Source organism: Megalobrama amblycephala, linkage group LG3 (assembly GCF_018812025.1).
Source record: "Megalobrama amblycephala isolate DHTTF-2021 linkage group LG3, ASM1881202v1, whole genome shotgun sequence".
Taxonomy (NCBI): domain Eukaryota; kingdom Metazoa; phylum Chordata; class Actinopteri; order Cypriniformes; family Xenocyprididae; genus Megalobrama; species Megalobrama amblycephala.
This window is the reverse complement of record NC_063046.1, coordinates 15,821,696-15,847,605: the sequence shown is the minus strand read 5'-3', so window position 1 is coordinate 15,847,605 and position 25,910 is coordinate 15,821,696. Positions and strand designations below refer to the sequence as shown.

Here is a 25,910-nt window from a genome sequence, read left to right as displayed (position 1 = left end):
GCGCACTGCATGTGGACTCTCTGTCCTTGGCCTCCTACATCTGTGGAGTATGATATAGTATATAGAATTCTTTGCACAGACTGTTTAAATATTAATGAACTAATTGATCTTACTTTGACAGATTGACGTCTCTGATCAATTTGAGGATTTATTTCTCAGTCCTGCCCTTTCGAATGTGTTTTGTCTCTCTTTCGTTTGCTCTTCAGAGACGTGTGCAGTGAATAATGGAGGCTGTGACAGCACCTGTAAGGACACATCCACAGGTGTTCGCTGCAGCTGCCCAGTGGGATTTACTCTTCAACCTGATGCCAAATCCTGCAAAGGTCTGAATCAACACTTTTTGCATGATATTCTTTTACACACACATATTATAGTTGCTTTTATGCTGAATCTCACAACAGTCCCTAAAATCAAAAGCAAAAAAAGTACACTACCATTTAGAGTTGTCAAAAGTACCGACTTTGGTACTGAAATTTAAAAAATGTGATGCTTTGAGCGCTGTTGAGAGGATTCGTAAACATCTCTGAATGGCCATTGTGTTCACGCGCTCATCAGATAAGTCTGTGATTGGCTACAATGATCAACGCATGGGAGTGTTTGAATTTGAAAGCGTTTTGAAAGCGGGATCGTTTGAAAGCAGGCGTCTATCAGCGGACTGGTCTGCAGTAGACGGCTGCTTTCAAATGCTCCCGTGTGTATCTGTGTAAGCGCTTGGTGAAGAATGTCATTGATGTCTATTTACAACATGTTTTTAAAGCATTGATCATTGAAGCCAATCACAGACTTATCCGATGAGCGCTTGAACACAATGGCCAATCAGAGGTGTTTACGAATCCGCTCAACATTTTTAAAATTTCAGCACCGACTTGGTACCAAAGTCGGCACTTTTGACAACACTACTACCATTCAAAAGCTTGGGGTCAGTAATATATTTATTTATTTATTTTTTTCAATCAAAAGTGATAGTAAAGACATTTATAATATTCCTATTTCATATAAATGAAGTTTTTTGAAGTTTCTCATCATAGAATCATGAAAATTAATCAGTTTCCACAAAAATATTAAGCAACACTTTTTTCATTGATTGTAATAAGAAATGATTCTTGAGCATCAAATCAACATATTACAGTGATTGAAAGGCAAAATATTTGTTGTATGTTTATATTTATGCAACCTGCTTATATTTATGTATTTAAATGTATCATTGTTTCCACAAAAATATTAAGCAGCACAATTGCTTTCACCATTGATAATGAAATGTTGGAATTTGAAATACTTGAGAACCAAATCATGACGCTGAAGACTGGAGTAATGGCTGCTGAAAATTCAGCTTTGCCTTGACAGGTGTAAATGACCTTTTAATATAGATTAAATGGAATAGTTATTTTATATTTTAATAATATTTCACAATATTATATTATATTTATATTATATTTAAGCATTGTCTAATTTTTGTCACAGATAATATTCTTGACAGGTTTCATGAGATTCCTCCTATAGCTGATCAGTCCATCTATGTTCTGCTGTGTCATTTGGTCCTTCTCTGTCTCTCAGACATTGATGAGTGTGAACTCCATAACGGCGGCTGTGAACACTACTGCAGGAACACCATTGGCAGCTTTGAATGTAGCTGCCGAAAGGGCTTCAAGCTGCTGATGGACGAGCGTTCATGCCAGGGTAGGACACTCTTATTCTGCTATGGGTCCAACAGAAGATTGAGAAGCAGCGTGGGGGTTGGTGTCAGTATCTGTAACTAGGCTCGGAGATAGGACAGGGTGGGAGTCCCTTGAAGGGTACCAGTATCGACTTGCAAGATTCCTTTGAAGATCTTTAAGGCAGACTAAGAGTATAATACTCAACTCCAAAAGAATACATTTCGTTTAAGCACACAGACAACTCCCTCTCCTTGATACGATTCTTCTAAAGAAAGTACATCTCCCTGTTATTAATAAAAAAGCCTTTCTTTCATACTGAAGTTGGAGCCTTTGAACAGGAAATGAGAGTGTGATTGATGTAGAAGCTGTGTAATTTGCCATTTAAGTGAATTTTGTTTCGATTACAGATATCGACGAGTGCTTTTTTGAGAGGACGTGCGACCACACTTGTTTAAACTCGCCTGGTAGCTTCCTGTGTGTTTGCAACAAGGGCTACACTCTCTATGGGCTTGCCCATTGTGGAGGTAAGGATACAAACAGCTATTTTAACCCTTTGAGCGGTACGGTCCCACATATGGGATTTTTATTTCTGTGCCCCTGGGCGTACGGTACCACATATGGGATTTCGAACGTTCAGCGACGTCACATAACTGCCAGATTCAAACTGTGCTTTCGCGCTCTGGCTGCGAGACGGACGCGCGCAGCTCTTGTCATATATCACAGCTATGCAGCGTTTTCAGCCACATAATGTTTCTTTTAAGGTTTCAGACATTTAAATATGCATAATCACCATTAAAACAATACATTAAGAGTTTTATAAAATACACACTGATGTCCGACATCAGTGGAAGCAGCAATAACAAATATAATTTGCCGACATTTATTCATATCAGACGCACATAATGGGCCTAAGTAACTATAAAGTTTACTCTATTATTCTTCCAGTTCACCAGCCACTTACTTGCATATATTTCGGGAGAAATTGATGAATTCACCTGCTGTAAATCCGACTGACAGGACTCTGAACTGCAGCGCAAACTAAGATGGCGGCGCCCATCTCGCATTATAGATCAAGATAAAGATCATTTATAAAGGTTTTAAAACGACAAAGCACACTCACTTACACATATTTGAGAATCGGAATATCATATAGTTGATGACATGGTAAGCAATTTTGCGAATATTTTAAATATAAAAGGAAAAACTAAATAATAGCGATCCATCTGTCATACAGTGTTATTGTTGCTGCGTTCAGCGTTCGTGACACGCAAGACGCGTCGCCATGGAAACATTAAAGGCAAACGTTCTAAAATAACGGTCGCCTTAAAAAAAACTCACTCTGGGGGGACAGTTAGAATATTTTAAACTCACGATCGAAAGGGTTAAGAAAGATAATTGTAAAAAATAAAATCAAACATGACAGTTTTATTGATGTTTGATAAATCACACGGAATTATTACAGAGGAAGTGCAACTATAAGACTTGTTTACCTGAAATATGTCTTGATAGAAATCTGTTGTGTTTGTCGATTCCTCCATTCTCAGACATAAACGAATGTAGTTTGAACAATGGAGGATGTGAGCACACCTGTGAGAACACCATGGGAAGCTTTGAGTGCCACTGTCATGCTGGTTACAAGCTGCACTGGAACAAGAAAGACTGTATCGGTAAGATGAGCCTGAGCGATTCTGAATGCTGGGCTTCTATATCTGATGGTGTCGGCTTAGATGGAAATCGGTTCTTTATCTCTGGGAGTTAAAAGCAGGAGATACTTTTGACTTTCTCTATCTGGGTCTTTCTGTCTGTGCTATTACTGACCAAACAGATACCAAGTGCTGTCTAACTCAAATCTCAAACGTGGCCTTGTACGTTCACATTCTCATCTTGAACGTACTACATTGTTGAGCTTTCTGATCTTTCTCTCTAACTCATTCCATCCACCTCCCTCTCAGCATATCTCCACTTTTAAGCATTGTGATTTTCACATTCAGAAGCAGAGGACTCTCCACTAGTGCCGCCGCCTGCCAGGCCCACTCTCAACTGCAATAAGCAGGGAGGGGGTGAGCTCTGCTACCTGACCTGCCAGTCCCAGGTTCATATCAGCAGTGGTAAGTGTTACAACATGTAGATTTGTTAAGATCTTTGTGGAGTTTGCTTGGAGTTTCTCTGACACTTTCACCTTCACATGTAGGAGCTGAAGATTCATACACGGTGACCTGTGGCATGCCACTGCCTTGCCACGCAGGAGGACAGCGGAACAGGAACGGGTCATATTGCCCAGGTAAATCCATTTGGATGTGTGCTAGCTTTGAACTGTTCCAAATTGTCTTCAGCTTCATTTTTTATGTTATTGTTTAAAAGATTTAGACTTAGACTTTAGACTCTGTTGAAGACTTAACAGAGTGATTATTATTATATGAATTTAGAATAATTTATTTTTGAAAAGTTATTTTGTTAGTGTTATTTTAGCATGATGTCTATACAGTTATAGTATTGTTAATATTTTGAATTAGCTTTTTTATATTTTCAATTTCATTTTAATTTTATCTCAATTTTATAGTAATTTTGGTATGTTTTTGTCATTGTTGTACAAACCCCATTCCAAAGAAGTTGGGACACTGTACAAATTGTGAATAAAAAAGGAATGCAATAATTTACAAATCTCATAAATTTTATATTTTATTCACAATAGAATATAGATAAGATTTCAAAATGTCTCACTTTCAACATTTGACATGTCATGCCAAATATTGGCTCATTTTGGATTTTATGAGAGCTACACATTCCAAAAAAGTTGGGACGGGTAGCAATAAGAGGCGGGAAAAGTTAAATGTACATATAAGGAACAGCTGGAGGACCAATTTGCAACTTATTAGGTCAATTGGCAACATGATTGGGTATAAAAAGAGCCTCTCAGAGTGGCAGTGTCTCTCAGAAGTCTAGATGGGCAGAGGATCACCAATTCCCCCAATGCTGCGGCAAAAAATAGTGGAGCAATATCAGAAAGGGGTTTCTCAGAGAAAAATTGCAAAGAGTTTGAAGTTATCATCATCTACAGTGCATAATATCATCCAAAGATTCAGAGAATCTGGAACAATCTCTGTGCGTAAGGGTCAAGGCCGGAAAACCATACTGGATGCCCGTGATCTTCAGGCCCTTAGACGGCACTGCATCACATACAGGAATGCTACTGTAATGGAAATCACAACATGGGCTCAGGAATACTTCCAGAAAACATTGTCGGTGAACACAATCCACCGTGCCATTCGCCGTTGCCGGCTAAAACTCTATAGGTCAAAAAAGAAGCCATATCTAAACATGATCCAGAAGCGCAGGCGTTTTCACTGGGCCAAGGCTCATTTAAAATGGACTGTGGCAAAGTGGAAAACTGTTCTGTGGTCAGACAAATCAAAATTTGAAGTTCTTTTTGGAAAAATGGGACGCCATGTCATCCGGACTAAAGAGGACAAGGACAACCCAAGTTGTTATCAGCGCTCAGTTCAGAAGCCTGCATCTCTGATGGTATGGGGTTGCATGAGTGCGTGTTACACATCTGGAAAGGCACCATCAATGCTGAAAGGTATATCCAAGTTCTAGAACAACATATGCTCCCATCCAGAAGTCGTCTCTTTCGGGGAAGACCTTGCATTTTCCAACATGACAATGCCAGAGCACACACTGCATCAATTACAACATCATGGCTGCGTAGAAGAAGGATCCGGGTACTGAAATGGCCAGCCTGCAGTCCAGATCTTTCACCCATGGAAAACATTTGGCGCATCATAAAGAGGAAGATGCGACAAAGTTTAAACATTTGATATGTCATCTATGTTGTATTCTGAATAAAATATTGAAATTTGAAACTTCCACATCATTGCATTCTGTATTTATTCACAATTTGTACAGTGTATTTGTTTTAATAGCTATAGGTTTTCCATTCCTATTTAGCTTGATTTTATTTCAGTTTTATTTATAGTAATTGTTTAATTTTAGTACTTCAGCTTAAACTTATTTTATTTCAGTTAGTTGCCAATGTTTTCTTATAATATTTAATATTTTAATAGTTTTTGTTTTAGCTTAAGTTAACAGTTGCCCCTTGCACACAGCAGTCCTGGTAAATTACAGTAAAATTACCAGAATGACATTTGTATCCATATTTTTACCGGTAAGATACCATTTACACAACAGAACTAAAATGGTGGAAAACTCTGTGACGTCAGTCATGAGAAATGACCTTTAATTGTTGAGCCATTCTCTTTATCCACCTGGATAAGATGAAGTGCTTTACTTTCATTTCAGTTTTTTATTTATTTATTTATTTTTATTTTACATCCAAGTGACAGGCGTGAGGGGATTATCACACAGAACTCTATTTTGCTCTTAAAAACATGAGACACATAATAGTTACTGTAGTACATAATAGTAGATGCAGAGCTGTCTCAGACGTAAGACACGGCCAAACAGTCAGGTGTACGTCAATCGCATGTTTACGTAGAAAAATAATTAAAAGCAGTGTAACTTACAATAAACAGCCCAACAGAGCTTTATGATTGACCCAAAGCAAACTTCTTACGTCATTGCATTCGGACCTTGTACATGCTCATACCGGTAATCTTCATTATTTGTTCTCACACAGCATCATACCAGTAATTTACTGGTAATGTTACAACCTCTCATACCGGGAAATTGCCAGAACTGATTTACCGGTATTTATTTACCGATCCTGTTCACAAATGATCTCTAATTTACCAGTGAAGATTGTATGTGTGAAAGGAGCTAATAACAACACTGTTCCCAAATGATGAATATGCCAAGTGTAAAAGTCACAGTGATCTTTCCTATTACAGGTTCAGGAATCAAAACCATTGCTACATTTAAATCTGGACAGGGGAAGTGCAATCTGAAGCGGAGTCAGGAAAATCTTGCACAGAGCTTCAAAACCGCCCTGTCAGGTACTGGCCTTGTAACAACATGGTTTTCACTGAAAATCTCTGCAAGCATCAATTTGTTTGCACAGGCAAAGGCGAAGTCTAAATCACTGTGACATGACTGCATCTGTCACCTACTTTTTATTTCCTCTCTGAGCAAGACTCCATGGAAATAAAAAGTGAGCGAGCAATGGAGCAAGCTAGACACTGAAATATTATTATTTTATATTTATACTGTGTATTTTCACAAGTTATGTATGGAAAAACAGATTTGATACTGGTCAGTGTCATTCGGTAAATGTGAGGGGGAACTTCAAGCTAGAATCTAGTCTTGCTGGTACTCATTGTCCAGCAGTGTTTGAAAGAGCTAGATGAAATTAGCCATGGCGTGCCTTTCAATAGAGTCCTACCCAAACCATCAATCACACTGACCTCCTGATCAGACTCCCACACCCTTCAGTGAAAGACCAGAACTTTAAATAGTTTTTTTTCCCCCCTTTTCCACTCTTGTTTGATTCTTTCTTCACTGTTGTGCCTAAGATGCAGTAAAATAAATGAGATTTTCATAACAAAAAAAAACAAGAGCTAAGTGTTTTTACATTTTGGATCCACTAAATCCATTAAGTCTTTAAAATCTATTTACTCAGATAAAAGAGCCACCGAGAATGTCCAGTTCAGCTTTGTTAGCCTGCACTGTGCCTCTTCAAGCAGACAGCAACGTAGTCGCCATGGACGGAAGGCTGGCGAGGAGGAAGGGTCCTCCATTACTGCCCAGTTTGAGCTGGCTGTGAACCTGGAGGAGGTAACAGGTTGGTTTCGTGTACTGCATGTGTATGTTTCAGTAGAAACTTTAGGCCTCTCGCTGCCTGCTCGCATCTCACCCTCTTCCCGCTCCTGTCGCTGTTACTAAAACAAACCAACAGGTGAAAGTATCTCCTGGTGTAAGTTGGAAGTGGGTTAAATATTAAATAGTGGACAATGAGCTCATTATGGATGTTGTGGACAAGATATGGTATCCAGTGTTTCTCTCAGCAGAGGGCTGTGACCTGGCATGTGTTCGGCGGCGCTCAGAGAAGCGGCTTAGGAAGACTATCCGCACTCTTCGAAAGTCCATTAACCGGGAGCAGTTTCACCTGCACTTTGCTGGATCGGAGTACGAGCTGGCCAAGAAACTTGTCCGACCCGCTGACCCTCCAGATCACTGCGGCACCGGACAGGTTCTGCTGGACAAGAAATGTGGTGAGTGGACAGTTTAAATATATGCTTACTGGCAACTTACAATTGCTTGAGGACACTAAATACTTGTTTAGATTCTGTTATGCAGTATGTTATTTACTGTACATGTTAGTTGTGTCTAGTTGGAACGAATCGGTTATATCTGACATTATTCCAAGTGTTTCGACTGTTGTATTGTAGAAGTGGATTTGGTATCAGTTCAGGCCAGATAACTGACATATATTAGGTGTTATGTAGTATAATATGTATGGTGTGAGAGAATTGGCATGAGCTTTATTAAAAAGGCAAGAGTGGGAAACAGAAGGCTGCTGTTGGCTCTTACAGCTGAATGCTGTTCCAACGTCAAGACTGAAGCCGAGTGCTGTTGTGAAGGTTGTGGCAGGCGTACTTCAGCTCGGAGCTGTATATGTTCAACTTGGCATCCATTTTCTTCAGCCTCTAGAATAAACATCTTAAAGGGTCTGAATGTGAGGAATAGCAAACTCTTTGTCTGGAGGACTCATTGTGTTGAACATTATCTCATTGCCTTCATTGTCTTTGACATAAGGCCCTTTCAAAGATGTCTTTTTAAGGGGACAGTATTGCTGAGGTTGTTTGTCTTCTTTTATGGTGGAAAAGTCCATTATCTTTTACAGGCTCAGTTTCAGCAGTAGTGCAGACAACCAAAGGCTCTCAGCTTTTTCAAAGACTACTTTATAACAGTCTCAGAGTAAAATGTTATTGCTCTGAGTTACTCCTTCATAGCTCTACAGACTTAATAGACTTCTCAGTTGTTTTGTCCAAATATCAACATTTGTCTCTGATTTTTCATCTAAAAAATTAATCAAAAGAAATGGAATGAATAGATGAAATGAGACAATTGGCGACATACAGGAAGAGGTCAGAGCTCTGTAAAATTAGTTTGATCTTTGAAGAATTTGATGAGATTAAAGACCTGACTTTAGATTGGAGCTTGAGAATGTTGAAATTTCCTCTGAAACTTTTTTTTTTTTTTTACTTGAGCAGAAGTCTTCATATGATATTGTGATATGATTTTATATGATTTCAAGTAATTGGGGTTCAAAAGTTTGGGTCAGTAAGATTTTTTTTAAAACTGAAATTTATACTTTTATTCAGCAAAGATGCATTAAAGGCACAGTATGTAAGAATTTTGGATTAAAACACTTGAACAATGTTATACATTTTGTTGACTTGTGTACTTGTGTACATTATTCCAGATTTTTCAATGTTTAAATCTAGAGAAATCAGTCATTTTAACCAGTGTAATGGCCCGTGTCATTGAGTCGCATGTCAATGATGTCATATCCGACGTCATATGGTTTTACTTCAGTAGAAACCATGGAAACATCAAAGACACTTTAATATATTATGTTTATTAGACAGGTGGGATACCTTAGTCGACAGAAAACTAATCATTGTTATATAGCTCAACATGGTTAGTCTTATTGTTTGAATCTCTTGTTTTCTTGATTTACCGCAAGTAACATGTTTGTATCATGCCTCAGAGACTACACTATTTTGTCAAGTAGCTTAATCAGAAATGGCTTTATTTGTAGTGACGGTAATACAGCATTTTCTCCACCATACGATATATTTTAAAATTAAATAATTTAGCAACACAGGTCATCCAGCTTTTATTATATCGGTCTACTTACTGCTTACTACAATGTGCAACTAGAGTCTCATACCAGCCACCGAGCGAACACACAGAGTAATGTTAACATTACTTTCAGCACACTTAAATGCACTGCACTGCGTTACCCTACAATTTAAATTTTAATTATTTAATTAAATTAATTAAATAAAGTGACCTGTATGAAAAGTAATTCAGCACTTGCGGTTATTTCATTAGAATGAATTAAAATAATGCGAATTTAAGTGAACAAATGTTCACTTAAGGTGGATGTTAAAAGTAACTTTAGTTGTAAAATAAACATAAACAACAAAAACGAAAGGAGCGGCAGCGTAAAATGTCCCAGGCTCTTCGCCCTGCCCTGACGACATCAACTCCCATGATTCCACGCTCATTCATGGTATCAAGGCAAGGCAATTTTATTTGTATAGCACATTTCATACACAATGGTAATTCAAAGTGCTTTACATAAAGAGGAAACAAATACACAAGAATAAAAAGCTACGCCTTTGCTATTGTTTTGAAATAAGCGACCTCTAATGGCGAAACTTACATACTGTGACTTTAAACGGAATGAAAGTGACAGTAAAGACATTTATAATGTTACAAAAAACAATCAATTTTTAAATAAATCCTGTTTATTTAAATACCCTGTTCATCAAAGGAATAAGGAAAAAAATTAAGAGAAAAAAATAAGGTTTTCAAAAATATTAAGAAGTTTTATATTAAGGTATTTATTAGGCACTGTTTTCAACATTGATAATAATTAAAAAAAAAATTAAATGTTTGTGAGCAACAAATTAGCCTATTAAAATAGAATAACGTGACAGTGAAGACTTAGTAATGGCAGCTGCCAATTCAGCATTGCCATCACAGGAATAAATGACATTTTAAAATGTATTAAAGGTGCCCTAGAATTAAAAATTGAATTTACCATGGCATAGTTGAATAACAAGAGTTCAGTACATGGAAATGACATACAGTGAGTCTCAAACGCCATTGTTTCCTCCTTCTTAAATCTCATTTGTTTAAAAGACCTCCGAAGAACAGGCGAATTTCAACATAACACCGACTGTTACGTAACAGTCAGGATCATTTAATATGTATGACCCCGATATTTGCATATGCCAGCCCATGTTCAAGGCATTACACAAGCCAGTATTAATGTCTGGATCTGTGCACAGCTGAATCATCAGACTAGGTAAGCAAACAAGAACAATAGTGAAAAATGGCAGATGGAGCAATAATATCTGACATGATCCATGATATCATGATATTTTTAATGATATTTGTAAATTGTCTTTCTAAATGTTTTGTTAGCATGTTGCTAGTATACTGTTAAATGTGGTTAAAGTTACCATCGTTTCTTACTGTATTCACGGAGACAAAACTTCATTCTTTATAAATCTCTCCAACAGTGTGTAATGTTAGCTTTAGCCACGGAGCACTATCAAACTCATTCAGAATCAATTGTAAACATCCAAATAAATACTATACTTACGCGATTAGACATGCTGCATGATGAACACTTTGTAAAGATACATTTTGAGGGTTATATTAGCTGTGTGAACTTTTACTTAACTAATGTTTATGCTGTTTAAGGCAAGCGCGAGCTCCGGGGCGGGGAGCCAGAGAATTTAAAGGGGCCGCAGCCTGAATCGGCGCATATTTAATGATGCCCCAAAATAGGCAGTTAAAAAAAAAGAATAAAAAAAAAAATCTATGGGGTATTTTGAGCTGAAACTTCACAGACACATTCAGGGGACACCTTAGACTTATATTACATCTTTTAAAAAGACGTTCTACGGCACCTTTAAAATAGAAAATGGTTATTTTAAACTGTAATAATATTTCACAATATTACTGTTTTTACTGTATTTTTGATCAAATATATGCAGTCTTGGTGAACATAAAAGCCTTCTTTCAAAAACATTAAAAATTCTTACAGACCCACCCCTTTGAATGGTAGTATAGCTGTCCACATACCTTCTGCACTGCAAAAAATGCTGTTCTTACTTAGACTTTTTGTCTTGTTTCAAGTCCAAATATCTAAAAATTCTTAGATCAAGAAGCAAGTAAAAATTATTTTCTTGTTTTTAGGAAAAATAAGTCAAAATTAAGTGAGTTTTGTCTTAAAACAAGCAAAATAATCTGCCAATGGGGTAAGCAAAATAATCTTAATCCAAACTGAAAACAAGTTTATATATCTTATTTTTGGTTTGAAATAAGATTATTTTGCTTACCCCATTGGCAGATTATTTTGCTTGTTTTAAGGAAAAACTCACTTAATTTTGACTTATTTTTCCTGAAAACAAGAAAATAATTTTTACTTGTCAAGAAAATGCTTCTTGATTTAAGAACTTTAAGATATTTTGACTAGAAACAAGACAAAAACTCTAAGTAAGAACAGCATTTTTTGCAGTGTGTCTTTACCTGTGTCTATTTTAAAGTAGTTTGGGGAGTTTGCAGTGGTTCTCCAGTTTTTCCTCAAGGGGTGGGTTTTGATTGTTTGGTCCATTATATCTGGACTCTGGAGAGGGGTAATTTCTCCACTGGGGAATCGTAATGGAGAGGAGTGAAGTAAGAAAATTGGTGACCATTGACCAGCTCCCCCTCATCGTTTTACAAACCACACGTCCCACAAGTCCAACTAAAAGAATAAAAACCTCTCACTTAAGTCAGATTTACAGATTTACAGATCCAAGCTATACGTCTACATCTCATTTAATGTGTTTCGAAAGCAATGCCAAGTGAAATGTACAAACTTGCCAATAAGTAATTAATTGAATCCACGCTGAATATGGGATTGTAAGTTTTGCTATTTTCACTAAAGCAGGCGTACAATTAAGGTACACAGACATTCAGTGTCCAAGTGCCAGCTTAAATCGAGCTCTAAAAAGGGCTATATTTTTTCCTCCCTGTTCTGGCCTCCCCCACTGGCTTGCTTCACTAAGTGCAGTTTAGCCTTTTCAGTTTGCCCACTCCATTGTAAATCCCAGTGGGGCTTGTTCAGGCTCCTGGAGTGAGTGGGGAAAATCTGTGCTTCAACATTTCTTCACAGCTTTACAGAACTACAATTGCTTTTTAAACTCTGAAGAGTGAAGAGAACCTATTCTTCGTAATTAAAGGGATAGTTATCACCCAATATTTAAAACTCTGTCATCATTTACTCACCCTGATGTCACTCCAAAACTGTATGACTTTCTTCCTTCTGTAGACCATAAAGGAAGATATTTTAAAAAATGTTTGTTTAAGTTCCCCATTTTTGGACCCCATTGACTTTAATCGTATGGACAAAAACATTGTTCAAAATAGTTTTTGTGTTCCACAGAAGGAAGTCAGATACACAGATATGGATTGACATCAGGGTGAGTAAACGATGACAGAATTTTCATTTTTGGGTGAACTATAAGGCTAATTCGCTTAAAACACACACATTTATAATATTATATATTAAACATATATATATATATATATATATATATATATATATATATATATATATATATATATATATATATATATATAAGCACACATACATTTGAAAGGGTTTGGACATGTAATCCATTAGTTAGATTACTAAAACATACAAAAAGCTAAATGGTCAGAGAAGGAGGCGTTTGCCCTCTCAGCTGCCACTTTCCTCTTCTGTCCATAAATGTGCTGAGTTATTGTTTGCTTGTTTGTTTTTGTGGAGGTGGTGGTGGGGGGGGGGGTTGTTTTAGAGGGTTGTTTATTAAAGCAAGCAGTTTAAGTGCCAAATTCCTCCTTAGGCAGGGCCACTCTGTGTGACCCCGGCCAGTGAGCGACTCAAGAGAATTGACTTCAGCGACACCATGGGAATCAATTAGCATCAGCTGTTTGGGCCCCTGCCTGATAGGCGCAAGGAGCGATTGGACTCCTCTGAATGGGGGGATTCACAATCCTGACCCCTTTTATTGGGTTCAGCTCCTTACCACTGTGATACCATAGTGTTTGCCTATGTCATCAAATGGGCAAAAGCCGGGGGACTTGAATAGAGGTGAAAGGTCCTTTAAACCTCTTTGGGACCATCAGTTCGAGGATTCAATAGAATCGTCGCTTTGCATTTGAAAGGCTTCAAGGTTCTTTCTCTCTCTCTCTCTCTCTCTCTTTCTCTCCATCTCTTGCTCTTCCTCTCCTCTCTCTTACTCCGTCGCTCTGTCAAATAAAAGCCGGGACAATGTGACGGTGGCTCCTCATGGTCATTCAGGATTAACAAAAGAGAGGAAAAAATGAACTGCTCTTGAGAGAATTACATTTTCTTCTTCTCTTGGAAAATCAGGCAATTTGCTGAGGCACACATAATTGCCATGCTGTTCAAGCCTTTGTGGAATTAGGCATCATTACCATAAAATCTCAGGAGTATCTGTCAGTTGAATGTTTGCACAGAGACACTGAGATAAAAGGAACGTTTCTAAATTGCCATACTTACTTGGTTAAAGGACTGAACCGTACCAGTGAGTGGCTTATTTTAAGGCAGAGTGTGTGCAAAACACTTTTGAAAGCATCGCTATAAATCAGAGCAGTTTATAAAGCGAACATTAAAACGACTTTGTTCCGCTCCCTTTAATCAGACATCATAGGTTTATGCGAGGTAATATTCCCTTTGAGCGTGTTCAGTAAGGTGAGGGATTGTGTATGCGTGTGAGGGCCGTTTGATGTGGGGGATCAGGCAGCTGTGGAAAGGCTCAGTTCTCTTATTTGTTTGAATTTTTGGCATAGCTGCATCAGGTCGATTTGCAGTGCCCCTTTGGCTGCTTAATGTGAGGCCCTCTTTTTTGTGTTCCAACTTTAGTCTCCATTTCATCTAATTTCTGAGTTTTCTCTGTGCTAGTCAAATGTGCCGTTGGCACGTACTATGATGGAGAGCAGGGGAGGTGCTTTCTTTGCCCACCTGGGACGTACCAAGATGAAGAGGGGCAGGTGTCATGCGACGTGTGCCCAGGACCCGAGGGCAGGGGAATCCCGAGAACCGCGGGAGCACGCAACATCTCGGAGTGTGGAGGTGAGACTTCACAGAGACGTGCTCATGAACAAACAAGTCTGTAGCCTTTCTGCTATTACACATTTCCATTGAGGTTTATGTCTGTCGATTTTTTTTTTTTTTTTTTTTCTTCTTCTTTTTTTCTCAATTAAATATCAATTAAATCAGTCCATATGTAACTTAAAGAGAAATACGGCAGCTGTATGTGATCACTCATGTACTTTAGAACGGAGCTGGTTCATGCTTTAGTGTACTTGGTAATACTTTACAATTGTGTTAAATAACTAAATAGTGAGCATTTAATAATCTTTGTTATTGTTAGTTAATACAAAAACAATTGTTTATTGTTAATTCATATTAGCTCAGGTCCATTAAAGGGATTGTTCACCCAAAAATGAAAATTCTGTCATCATTTACTTACCCTCAAGTTGTTCCAAACTTGTATGAATTTCTTTCTTCTGCTGAACACAAAAGAAGATATTTTGAAGAATGTTTGTAACCGAACAGTTGATGGGGCCCCATTGACTTCTGTAGTATTTTTTCCATACTATGGAAGTCAGTGGGGCCCATCAACTGTTTAGTTTCAAACATTCTTCAAAATATCTTATTTTGTGTTCAGCAGAAGAAAGAAACAACTGGAACAACTTGAGGGTGAGTAAGTGATGACACAATTTTCATTTTTGTGTGAACTATCCCTTTAAATAATATTTAACAGATACAATTTTAATAAATGCTTTAGACGTATTTTTATTGTTAAATAATGTAGTTAATTAATGTTAACAAATGGAAACTTATTGCTTATTAAGTGTTACGTTATACCTTTTAGTAGATCCTGAGTATCTGACCTTTTCTCATTTCAAGAAATAGAGGCCGTCCTGAATATTAAGGTGTATTAAGCAGTCAGAGATGACACAAAGACATAATTAGACCAGAGATTATCTTAAAAACAGAGGATTTATGTCAATCACAGGCACGGTCTATATTGGAAAAATAATAAAATAATGTTAAACACAAGTGTTAAAATGTTGTTTACTTATTTTCATCAACAATATTAATAATAATAATATCTATACAGAGTTTCTGTTTAGTCCACTGTATAAGATGTACCACTTTTCATCCTGTTATATATCTTAAGAGATGTCATCCACAGATTGGTGAAGATTTTTAAGGTTGAAAAGGGAGAGTATGAATCACATCCTGTTTTTTGTTTATGCAGTTGGCAGGAAGCATACCTGTATTGATAACAATCTCACAGGCTTATGGTTTGTTGAGCTTGAGTTAAGTTTTGTGATTGTGAGTGTGTTAGGAGGGGTCATTTCATGCAGTCCTGCAAATCCTCAAATGTCTGATTCACACCAACAAAGAATTCCAGATCAGTCTTATGTGTAAAGAGGAAAAAAAAGGCACCACCATGTTTCAAAGGCAGCTTGCAGTTCAGATGCCATCTTCTGCTTTCTGCTGATAGACACAACAGAAGGGGCTATTAGGGTTCTTCTCAGTGGCAGCCAATTTATTGTGGTCACTAGAGGGATGAGAGGAGGCCTGCACATTCTTAGATAATGAACTTGCATGACATCATTGTACTTGGCTTTCTTTGGAAGGCGATAAAGTGCTTAACTTGGTTTGTCTGGCAATTTCTTGACATTTTTCTTATCCTAGGTCAGTGCCGTCCTGGTCAGTTCTCACATGATGGCTTTGTGCCCTGTCTACCTTGTCCACAAGGCACCTATCAGCCTGAGGTCGGTCGCACATCCTGTTTCTCATGTGGAGGAAGCCTCACAACCAAATATGATGGTGCTGTGTCCTTCCAGGACTGTGAGACTAAAGGTGAGCAGAACCCTAATGTCTTCTGAATTTGAAAGTAGTCAGTTTATACTACTGTTCAACATTTTGGGTTGGTATTTTTTAAAGAAAGTAATCTCTTATGCTCACCAAGGCTGCATTTATTTGATCAAAAATACAGTAAAAACAATTTATAATAACTGTTTTCTATTTTAATGTTTTAAAATGTAGTTTATTCCTGTGATGGCAAAGCTGAATTTTCAGCATCATAACTCAGTGTTCAGTGTCACATGATCCTTCAGAAATCATTCTAATATGCTGATTTGGTGCTCAAGAAACATTTCTTATTATTATCAATGTTGAAAATAGTTGTGCTGCTTAATATTTTTCGTGACAACCGTGATACATTCTTTCAACATTTGAAATAGAAATCTTATGTAACATTCTACGTCTTTACTGATCAATTTAATGTCCTTGCTGAAAAAAGTATCAATTTCTTTCAATTATTTTACTTTCACATTTGATTAATTTAATGCATTCTTGCTAAAGAAAAAAAATTCAAAAAAGAAATTCTTACTGACCCGAAACTTATGAACTGTAGTCTATGTTCGTAGTAATGTAGGCTTTTCTGCTGAAAATCAGGCCTAAGATGGTCTCCCAACTGCTCTTTTGGCTGGTTTGCAGCACTTTTTTAACTGGTCAGGCTGGGACACCTACACTAGGCTTTAAACATTAAGGAAATACCCTGCTAATGCGATGCGATAAGATTCCAGTGACAAGCAAGTTGTCTGTCCACACCAGACACGACGAGACACGAGACATGACAGAAATAATCAAAAATCACAGCCAAACATAAGCGCGTGTGGGCGGAGTCTCTCTTCAAGCTCACGGCTCTCTCAACAAATTAATAAGTACATAATGAAGTTCATAAATATTAAACCATTTTAACTTTATTAAAAGAAATTCATACCAAGTGACTGTAACAAGTCATAGAATACACTTGTTTGTTCACATTGAGTTCAAACATTCTTGTTTCCTTTAATTTATTTTCAAGAACTGAGGCGAATTATTCATTTTCACTTTCAGTATGGCTATAAAGATCGCACAAAATGATATTCAAAATCACATTAGATGCTTTTAACATTTAATAAAGCACATAAAAAGTGAGATTATCACTATTGTATGTTCTAGCTGTGCCGTCGCAGAAATAGAAACTTTCTAAAATAGAATCATCACGGCTGGTTAGGACAAAAATTCTGATTAGGTAGGAAAGAAACCTATTATCGCATTGTGGCGTCGCGTCTGGTTAAGACACCGTGTAATGTTCTTTGCAGAATGCAGATGTTATATCACGTTCTTCTATATTTAATGATATTTAAAGGGATAGTTCACCCAAAAAATGAAAATATTGTCATCATTTATGCACCCTAATGTTGTTCCAAAGCTGTATGAGTTTCTTTCAACTGTTAAACAAAAAATATTTTGAAGAATGTTGGTTACCAGACAGTTGACAGTAGCCATTGTCTTCCATAGTATTTTTTTCCTACTATGGAAGTTTATTGCTACCATCAACTGTTTGGTTGCCAACATTCTTTAAAATATCTTCGTTTGTGTTCAACAGAGGAAAGAAACTCATACAAGTTTGGAACAACTTGAGGGTGAGTAAATGATGATAGAATTTTCATTTTTGGGTGAACTATCCCTTTAAAACATAACACAAATACTGATTTCAGAACAATAATCCGTGTCGTCCTTTACAGTTCAGTGCTCCCCAGGGCATTACTACAATACCAGCACCCACCGTTGTATCCGTTGCCCCATTGGAACCTATCAGATGGAGTTTGGCCAAAACTACTGCATTGCCTGCCCTGGAAACACTACCACTGACTTTGATGGATCCACAAACATTATGCAGTGCAAAAGTAAGCAAAATTCACAATAAAAGTCCAGTTTTAGTTCTTTTAAAAACTTAATGATGTGTTAAGCCTCCCTTTTCCTAATACAAAATTTCTTTATATTCATAACACAATTAATTCTCTCTATAGTCCAAGTCTAAATCATTGAATTTGTTGCTGTCAGACAGACAATGTGGAGGAGAGCTGGGAGAATTCACCGGCTATATCGAATCCCCCAACTACCCCGGCAACTACCCGGCCAACATCGAGTGCATCTGGACCATCACCCCTCCCCCCAAGCGCAGAATCCTCGTCGTGGTACCTGAGATCTACCTTCCCATCGAAGACGAGTGTGGGGACTATTTGGTCATGCGGAAGAGCTGTGAGTGTTGCAGGGCTGTGATCTGCTGTTGAATGCATTGGCTCAGCAGGGTGATTGTGAATACACATGTGAGGAAATGGGGGGAGGAGCCACATTGATGGGCTCATTAAGGCTCTCCTTCATCTCTTGGGGCACGAATAAGCCACTACAGAGGTCTTTAGAAGTTTCTTTACTGTTCCCACAGCTCTGCCCAATTCAGTGACGACTTATGAGACATGCCAGACGTACGAGCGACCCATCGCCTTCACCTCCCGCTCAAAGAAACTCTGGATCCAGTTCCACTCCAATGAAGGAAACAGTGGAAAAGGCTTCCAAGTGCCTTATGTGACGTATGATGGTGAGAACTGAATTGCTGACATTTTTCATTGTATGATAAGTGTTCATGTTGAGTATTTATATGCGGTGTAATATGCTTCTTTTAGAGGACTACCAGGAGCTCATTGAAGACATTGTTAGGGATGGAAGATTATATGCTTCTGAGAATCATCAAGAAATTCTTAAGGTAAAGTGCACAGTTAATTTGTCTTTCAGACCAACCTTATTTTTAACAGGTCTCTCATTATAACTTGATTTTAAATAATAATCGAGAGGATTGCCATTGCAGGCCCCTGTAGTAAAAAAGAGGCAATAGTGCCACCATGTGGAAGATGGGAAAACATATACTGTGCTGGTGTTCTGTTTTTAACTTAAAGATCATGTTTTCTAATTAATTTTACAGGACAAGAAGCTAATGAAGGCCCTGTTTGATGTCCTGGCCCATCCACAAAACTTCTTCAACTACACTGCACAAGAGTCTAGAGAAATGTTTCCCAAATCATTTATCAAATTCCTCCGTTCCAAAGTTTTGAGATTTCTACGGCCCTGAATACTCTTTTACTGAATGAATATTTGGCGCTCCAGCCATATTTTAAATGACTGCCCTGGAACAAATATTCCTGAATGTTCTTGGCCGCCTGCATATTTGCAGATTCAAGATGAATTCTTGGACCTGACGAGATGAGAGCTCATGAGAAACTTTCCTAAATGCGTCATTGGAACATTTTTTCTCCTGAAGAAAATGAACTGTTTTTTCCAGTGAATGGATTTGTTGCTGCCCTTCTTACAATTACAATGAGCCGGCACATTTGAAGAAAAAGATGCTTCCTGTTTCATTCCTTTATTGCCCAGAAATGACTGTTACAGAAACATGTTAATTACAGTCAGAATTATAGTCATAAAAACGAAGAGCAACTAGATTGCTTGTTATATATTATAGGACATTTCACAAAATTTACCTTTTTTTTTTTTGGGAAAATGTTTGACCAGCTTATTTTGAAACTTCAGAGCACTACCAAGGGTGTAGTGAAAGTTAAAGCAGTTAAAGTAATTTTTTTGTGAGTTTGAATGTTGTACATTATGTAAAAAAATTAGCATCAGCTCTCATGTTACTGTATTGTATTCTTTTTTTACATTGTAGCCTTCTTCATACATCACATATATGTATTCTTAATTTGTCTCCAATACGAAACATTAGGTGTACATGATACTTTCAGTAGACATTATGGTCATTTGATATATCGGTTATCAATTTTTCTCTTCATTCACTTTGTTCACACTTCTATCACCCAAACTGATTTTTGGATTAAGAGGCTCTTGATGTAGGATTGATTACCCGTTGATGACATGCAGAGTAAATTAAATGTTTATATTTTTATGGTTGTACATCTAACATGTAAATAAAGAAATACACTCAAAATGTCTTTGTTGTTTTAAAATGCACAAAAGCAGCCTAGATCAGTGATTTCCAACCAGGGCTACACTCCAGGGGTTCTTATAGAGAGAGATTAGACTTTTCTTTGTTAAACATATGAAACAGAAATTATGAAATAAATAATATTTTTAAAGAATATTTAATATTTCAGTGTCAGTAGATTAAAATAAATGACTGTGATTAATGTTTTTTTCTTTTGTAGTTAATGCAGCTTGAAGAAAAGAAAGCAAAAGAATAAAAAATATATATATATTTGCAACTGGTTCTTTCTGTATAACATGGGTTTCCAGTTTGTTTCTGTTTTCGTATCACTAAAGAGGACTTGAGGCTTAATTGTGGGGCTATGGGTGTACATAAGACAAAAAGGCCTATAACTAGAAGTAGAAAAATAGAATGTACCAATAATTTTTAATGTTTTTATTATTTAACCTTGGCATTGGGTCATGACCACAGAGGCGTTATCTAGGTAACACCTAAGTTCATGATGATAAATGAGTGATTTATGGAAAGTGTAGCTAAACAACGTGATGTAAGAATTCATACGTACTCGTTAATTCATACGGAAGAATGGTTCCCACGCACGTGTTTCCGGAGGAAAGTGATAATGCGCGGACCGGCTGCTGATGGTCAGCTGATGTGTCAGAAAGAGTCCAGCCCTCACGCATTGTTTTGTTGACGTTTAATTAGACCAAAAGTCTTCTAGCCATTACATGCGTTGCTAAAGGAACATTTACTCGTTATTCTGGAACATCTCTCGTCAGTATTTGACAACATTGTCTTAAGCGGAAGCGACAAAGATGAATCGAGTGACCCCAAGATGCGCTGTCAATCTGTTGACGTTTTCATCGCTAGTGTGTTTTCTGCTTTTATTATATACACAGACATCAGAAGCTAAGGTAAATTATGATATTCATCACTATTTTAATACGTGAACCAAATGCTTTTTGTTTTGAGCATATTGTTTTGTTGGCATTGCTAACTAGCCGTTAGCATGTTTCAATGTTTTTGCAAATTAAAGCGTAATAAATTCGTAAATCAACACTTTTCTTATTGCAAACCGTGTAAAATTGTTCCTAAACTGACAAAAGAATGATAAGACTTGAATGCCAATAAATAAATAAGCTTGTGTATCTGTGGTCACTTTTCTCAGAATTCAGAAGACATCAGGTGCAAATGTATCTGTCCACCCTATAAGGAAATTGATGGACAGATCTACAATCAAAACGTTTCCTTGAAGGACTGGTAAATGATTTACTAGGCTTCAATACTTTCTGTAATGAACCAACTCCATGACTCTCCATTCACTGATCCATAACGCCTCAAATATAATCATTTGCACAGCAATTGCCTTCATGTGGTGGAGCCGATGCCTGTTGAAGGCAAGGATGTGGAGGCGTACTGTTTACGGTGTGAATGCAAATATGAAGAAAGGAGCTCTGGAACCATCAAAGTAAGTTCAATATGATATGATATGCAAACTTAAAATATGTTTAAATGTTAACGAAATAATAATCTCACTTTTTTGCAGGTCACTATTATAATATATCTGTCTATTCTGGGTCTTCTGCTGTTGTATATGGTGTATCTGACACTGTTGGAGCCTGTATTGAAGAGAAGGCTGTTTGGCCATTCACAACTCATTCAAAGTGAGGATGAGGTTGGGGTAAGTGTTTTCTTACATCTTTATGAATACAAGATTAAATTTAAGTTGAAAATGTTGGTATTTTTGTTGAAAAAAAATGTTGTATAAAGTAGAAGCATCGTGGTAACATTACACTGCTTTGTTACAGGACCAGCAGCCCTTCGCCAATGCCCACGATGTGCTTTCCCGTTCTCGCTCTCGCTCCAACATGCTCAACAAAGTGGAGCACGCTCAGCAGCGCTGGAGGAGGCAGGTCCAAGAACAGCGCAAGTCTGTCTTCGACCGTCATGTGGTTCTCAGCTAAAATCATTCACAGTCTGGACTGTTATATGTGGGTTCTGGTACTGTGCTAAAGCCTGGGTCTTCTCCAAGATGTCTGAGCAGCCCCCAAAACCCCAGTGTGTACATCTCTTTTTGGTGTGTGTACGTTTGTCGTCTTGACTAATGCGTGTGACAAAACCTTGTTTATTATTAGTCTTGCTTGTCATACAGACTGTTTGCATTAATTATCACTGCATTTTGAAATCATGCACTCCGAAATTAGCAAAAAAAGTTTACTTCTACTGCAATCCAATCACACCGAGTTTTATTTGGGGATAGAAGTGCCAATTTCCTCATAAAATTAGATGATCCATTTATTCAGAAAATGTTTTTATATAAATTTCAGAATTGATACTAAACCCAAAATACTGATATCCAGTCTTTAGTAGCTTATTGTACAGTGTAAAATTCCCCTCTCTCACTCTTCTCTTATTACTCTTCTTTCTTACTGTCAACTATTATATGTAAATAATAATCCGTGGATGTGTTTTGTCATTGTCCCCCAATGTTATGCTATTTGATGACTAACTTCCCAGTTCAGTTCTCCTCTAGCATTGTTGTAGAGTAGATTCAGGTTCCTGATTCATGATGGTTTAAAAATGTACTTTTTTTGAGTTCTGACCACTCTTGACGGACAGTGTTTTTCATGGTACATTATTTGAAAATTTCAGAATTATATTGTCATTAATGTGTATATATATAATAATAATTGAAATGTTCAGGTACATGATTTAACAGAAAGAGCTGTTTTGACCTTTTGATTTACATTACAGTTCTCTTAACATGTGATATGGTTTCCTGTCTCAGTTTGTTCCTGCCATAACCAATAATAAGCGCTGGCAAACCCGCTGCTCAAATGACGCAGTTTCGGGTAATGGTATTTTTAATCCCCAGGAGGCGCTGTTTCCAAACAACCTTTTTACATTAGCACTGGATTCATTTATTATTAAACGTGCATTATGTTTAGCATAAAAAGGATAATTGAATCGACTGTAGGCTACTTTAGACTTATAGGTAGGAAAATTCTCATATATTCACTGACTGTACATCCAGATAAGCAAGTACACATACAACACTTTTAAAATGGTAAACACAGTGAACTGTTAATTTAAACTTTTACCGAAAAGCTAAGCGTATTACTTTAACCGAGAGTATTTACCTCATAAACGAACTAGACAAAGTGAAATAGCTTTACGCGGACTATGCCTATCACATTTCTCAAACAGCGGTTCTCATCATTTCCTGCTCTCCCTCCTCCTCCCAGCCAAAAATACTGGGACAGATAGATCAGCGCGCACTCCGCTGAAAACTAACTTACGCAAACTCTCAGCATGGATATGTGAAAAGGTAACCTTGGCAACGCAAGCGTCACTTACTCAGACAAGGTATGAATTTCTTTATCCGACTGCCTTCTTTATGTTCGCTGCTCCTGTGCGTGACTCTTTTTGTAAATGGATACAAAAAAAAAAAAAAAAAAAAAAAAAACTTTAAAATTTATGGTATTAATGCTAAAAATGATTTTAAATGACCCAGTCTGTAGAGACGTAAAGAAAAGCATAATAACACGAAAAAATATAGGGGGAAAGAAAAATAACAATATTAATAGCACAAATGACAGAAAAGATTGCATGCGTTTTGATGTGAACAATTAAAATTGACAAGAACCTCAAATGTGTTTTGAAGTCGCCAGAACAGAGGCGAGCAAATGTCCTCCATAATAAGAGATAGGCTTTAATACACACGCTTATGAGAGCACGCAACTAATCAGAATGGATATTTCATAATGTGCATTGGACAGTCATACACTCCTCTCTGGTGCTTTACTGTGAACCAGAAACAAGGAGGCGCTCTTAAACCTTCTAAAATCACCAGGAAAAAATAGACGCTTTTCAACTGCTGTTTTCTCAATTATCATTATGATAATAATAATCAGATTTTTTTAAAACAGTTTATTATTTTGTGGTCATTGGCTGAGTTTTGCCACTATTGCTAGTAATATCTTCCATTTTCAGTCTGACCTCAGACTAACAGCAACAGTTCACTGTTTTTTTTTAAACACTTAAATAACACCATCCTGGGGGTTGTCTGTCCCCCAGGGCCACAGTGTGGGAAATGATTAAGGCACAAACCACAGCACTCTGTGTTTCTCTCTCTTTATCTCTCTTTCTGTCTGTGTATCTGCCTCCCTCAAGGCTGTCTGTGACTGTCCTTTCCCTTTGGCTTATCATGGTTCCTTGACGGATCTATCTTGAATGTTTCTTTTTGGCATGTCCTTGTTCAAAATGCAATTCGTGTCATTGCAACGTTGCAAGAAACTGTGGAAACAATGTTTCATAGGGATGTCAAAATATATGTGCATATTTGTCAGACATATTATGTTTTTAAGTGTTATTATCTCAAGCAAATTAAAATAATTAGATAAATTATAATATATCATAATCAGTTTTAGCACATTAACAGAGTTGATAGTAACTGGGTTGAGAGTTTAATTTGAATTTACATGCTTGTGCTCAAGTTCATTCAATTACAAAATGCTATAGAGAGAGAGAGAGAGAGAGAGAGAGAGAGAGAGAGCAAAGAGAAGTTAGAGATCAAAAAGTCAGCCTCATGAAGAAAAAAAAAAACAGACAAAAAAAAGTTTTTAAAAAAGTTAAAGACTTTTTTGTTTGTGTTGAAAAATATCTATATATTATATTAACTTCATATGTAGGTTACATGGAGGACTGCTGGCTCCCATCAATGACCCATAATACAAAACATTTCCCCATATCTGAGCATTGCCATTATTTGGTATAAATTGAATATTGAATACAATATTCTGCTTTGTATGTTCAAATGCCTGAACAGAATGATTGTGACAGGAATATTTTGCGGTAAGGGTGTGGTGAACATTCAGGGCTGTTGGAAATGGATACTGTTGTATTTTGGAGATTTTGTGGGTTTAGCTGAACATGACTGATGAAGCCCTTACAAATGTGTTTAAGGAAAGGGAAACAATTTAACAGCTCTGGCATAATGGTTCTTATGCACCTAACTACTTTAACAGGTTTAAATTGTACATTTGACTTGTAATTGACTAGAAATGTACATGTATTTGAAAATAAATACAGAGACGTAAGGAAATACCTCATAGACCAAATAGTTATTATGTTCTCCATCATGGCAATGTAACATGTTAATCTCATTGTATAATGGTTGAAAGATTCAAGTGCCCTGGTAATACTTTGCAGTATCAATCCATCAGAAATTAGTTAAAAATGACAGAATGATTCATTATTATCATACCCTTGGTTGAATCACTTAAGTTAACATGTGTAATATGTAGCTGGACTGACATGTTAAAAACAAGATCCTCAGAAGAACTAACTTCCTCTGAGAAAAGACTAAAGGAGCATTGACACTTATGTATTTGCTGGGATACCCAAGAGAGATGCATCTCACAGTCCTACCAGTCATAATCAAGATTTATTGGAGGATTTAATGGATTATTATTAGGTGATGGACATACTTACATGGAATTTGTTTTTACATGTTGCTGACAGATTAAAAACAAAGCCCGTGATGAATTATGGATTTGTTTTTCTGCACAAAACAACAGTTTTGTGGTTCCAGCATACTGAGAATGCATTGCGTTTCGAACTGGGTCAACACTTTGCAGCAATGATTATAAAAAGGGCTGTT

General features: G+C 37.1%; 3 protein-coding genes across 9 annotated transcripts in view; all 3 read left to right on the top strand.

Annotated features, from left to right (window-relative positions):
* Positions 1-20,251, top strand: part of scube2 (signal peptide, CUB domain, EGF-like 2) — a 28,842-nt gene extending 8,591 nt beyond the window's left edge. For 2 of the 5 annotated variants that reach the window (XM_048184209.1, XM_048184207.1), the window contains exons 8-23: positions 207-323; positions 1,555-1,677; positions 2,063-2,179; positions 3,200-3,322; positions 3,647-3,763; positions 3,847-3,936; positions 6,503-6,607; positions 7,231-7,392; positions 7,616-7,822; positions 14,308-14,478; positions 16,117-16,284; positions 18,000-18,161; positions 18,319-18,516; positions 18,701-18,853; positions 18,939-19,018; positions 19,235-20,251. In XM_048184209.1, the coding sequence (XP_048040166.1) occupies positions 207-323; positions 1,555-1,677; positions 2,063-2,179; positions 3,200-3,322; positions 3,647-3,763; positions 3,847-3,936; positions 6,503-6,607; positions 7,231-7,392; positions 7,616-7,822; positions 14,308-14,478; positions 16,117-16,284; positions 18,000-18,161; positions 18,319-18,516; positions 18,701-18,853; positions 18,939-19,018; positions 19,235-19,381 (2,240 nt within the window). In that variant the 3' untranslated portion in view covers positions 19,382-20,251. The remainder of the gene's footprint in view (positions 1-206; positions 324-1,554; positions 1,678-2,062; positions 2,180-3,199; positions 3,323-3,646; positions 3,764-3,846; positions 3,937-6,502; positions 6,608-7,230; positions 7,393-7,615; positions 7,823-14,307; positions 14,479-16,116; positions 16,285-17,999; positions 18,162-18,318; positions 18,517-18,700; positions 18,854-18,938; positions 19,019-19,234) is intronic. The other 3 variants (XM_048184208.1, XM_048184211.1, XM_048184210.1) reach the window with 3 other exon arrangements.
* A 585-nt stretch (positions 20,252-20,836) lies between these two features.
* On the top strand, positions 20,837-23,018 carry tmem9b (TMEM9 domain family, member B). Its single transcript, XM_048184205.1, has 5 exons — positions 20,837-21,162; positions 21,417-21,508; positions 21,608-21,716; positions 21,795-21,929; positions 22,057-23,018. Exons 1-5 carry the CDS (start codon positions 21,064-21,066, stop codon positions 22,210-22,212), a joined length of 591 nt encoding a protein of 196 aa, XP_048040162.1. The 5' UTR covers positions 20,837-21,063; the 3' UTR covers positions 22,213-23,018.
* Positions 23,019-23,435: 417 nt separating this feature from the next.
* The window catches only part of dennd2b (DENN domain containing 2B), a 61,028-nt gene continuing 58,553 nt past the window's right edge, over positions 23,436-25,910 (top strand). For 2 of the 3 annotated variants that reach the window (XM_048184204.1, XM_048184199.1), the window contains exon 1: positions 23,473-23,614. The gene's annotated coding sequence lies outside the window, so the exon portion shown is untranslated. Of the gene's footprint in view, positions 23,615-25,910 lie in introns of all 3 variants that reach the window. The other variant, XM_048184200.1, reaches the window with a different exon arrangement.

Excerpts from the sequence above, each read along its gene's own strand:
- tmem9b (XM_048184205.1), top strand. The coding sequence starts at position 21,064 with ATGAATCGAGTGACCCCAAGATGCGCTGTCAATCTGTTGACGTTTTCA. Across the intron at positions 21,509-21,607 it reads AACGTTTCCTTGAAGGACTG|CAATTGCCTTCATGTGGTGG; the intron begins GTAAATGATTTA and ends TCATTTGCACAG. Across the intron at positions 21,930-22,056 it reads AAAGTGAGGATGAGGTTGGG|GACCAGCAGCCCTTCGCCAA; the intron begins GTAAGTGTTTTC and ends GCTTTGTTACAG.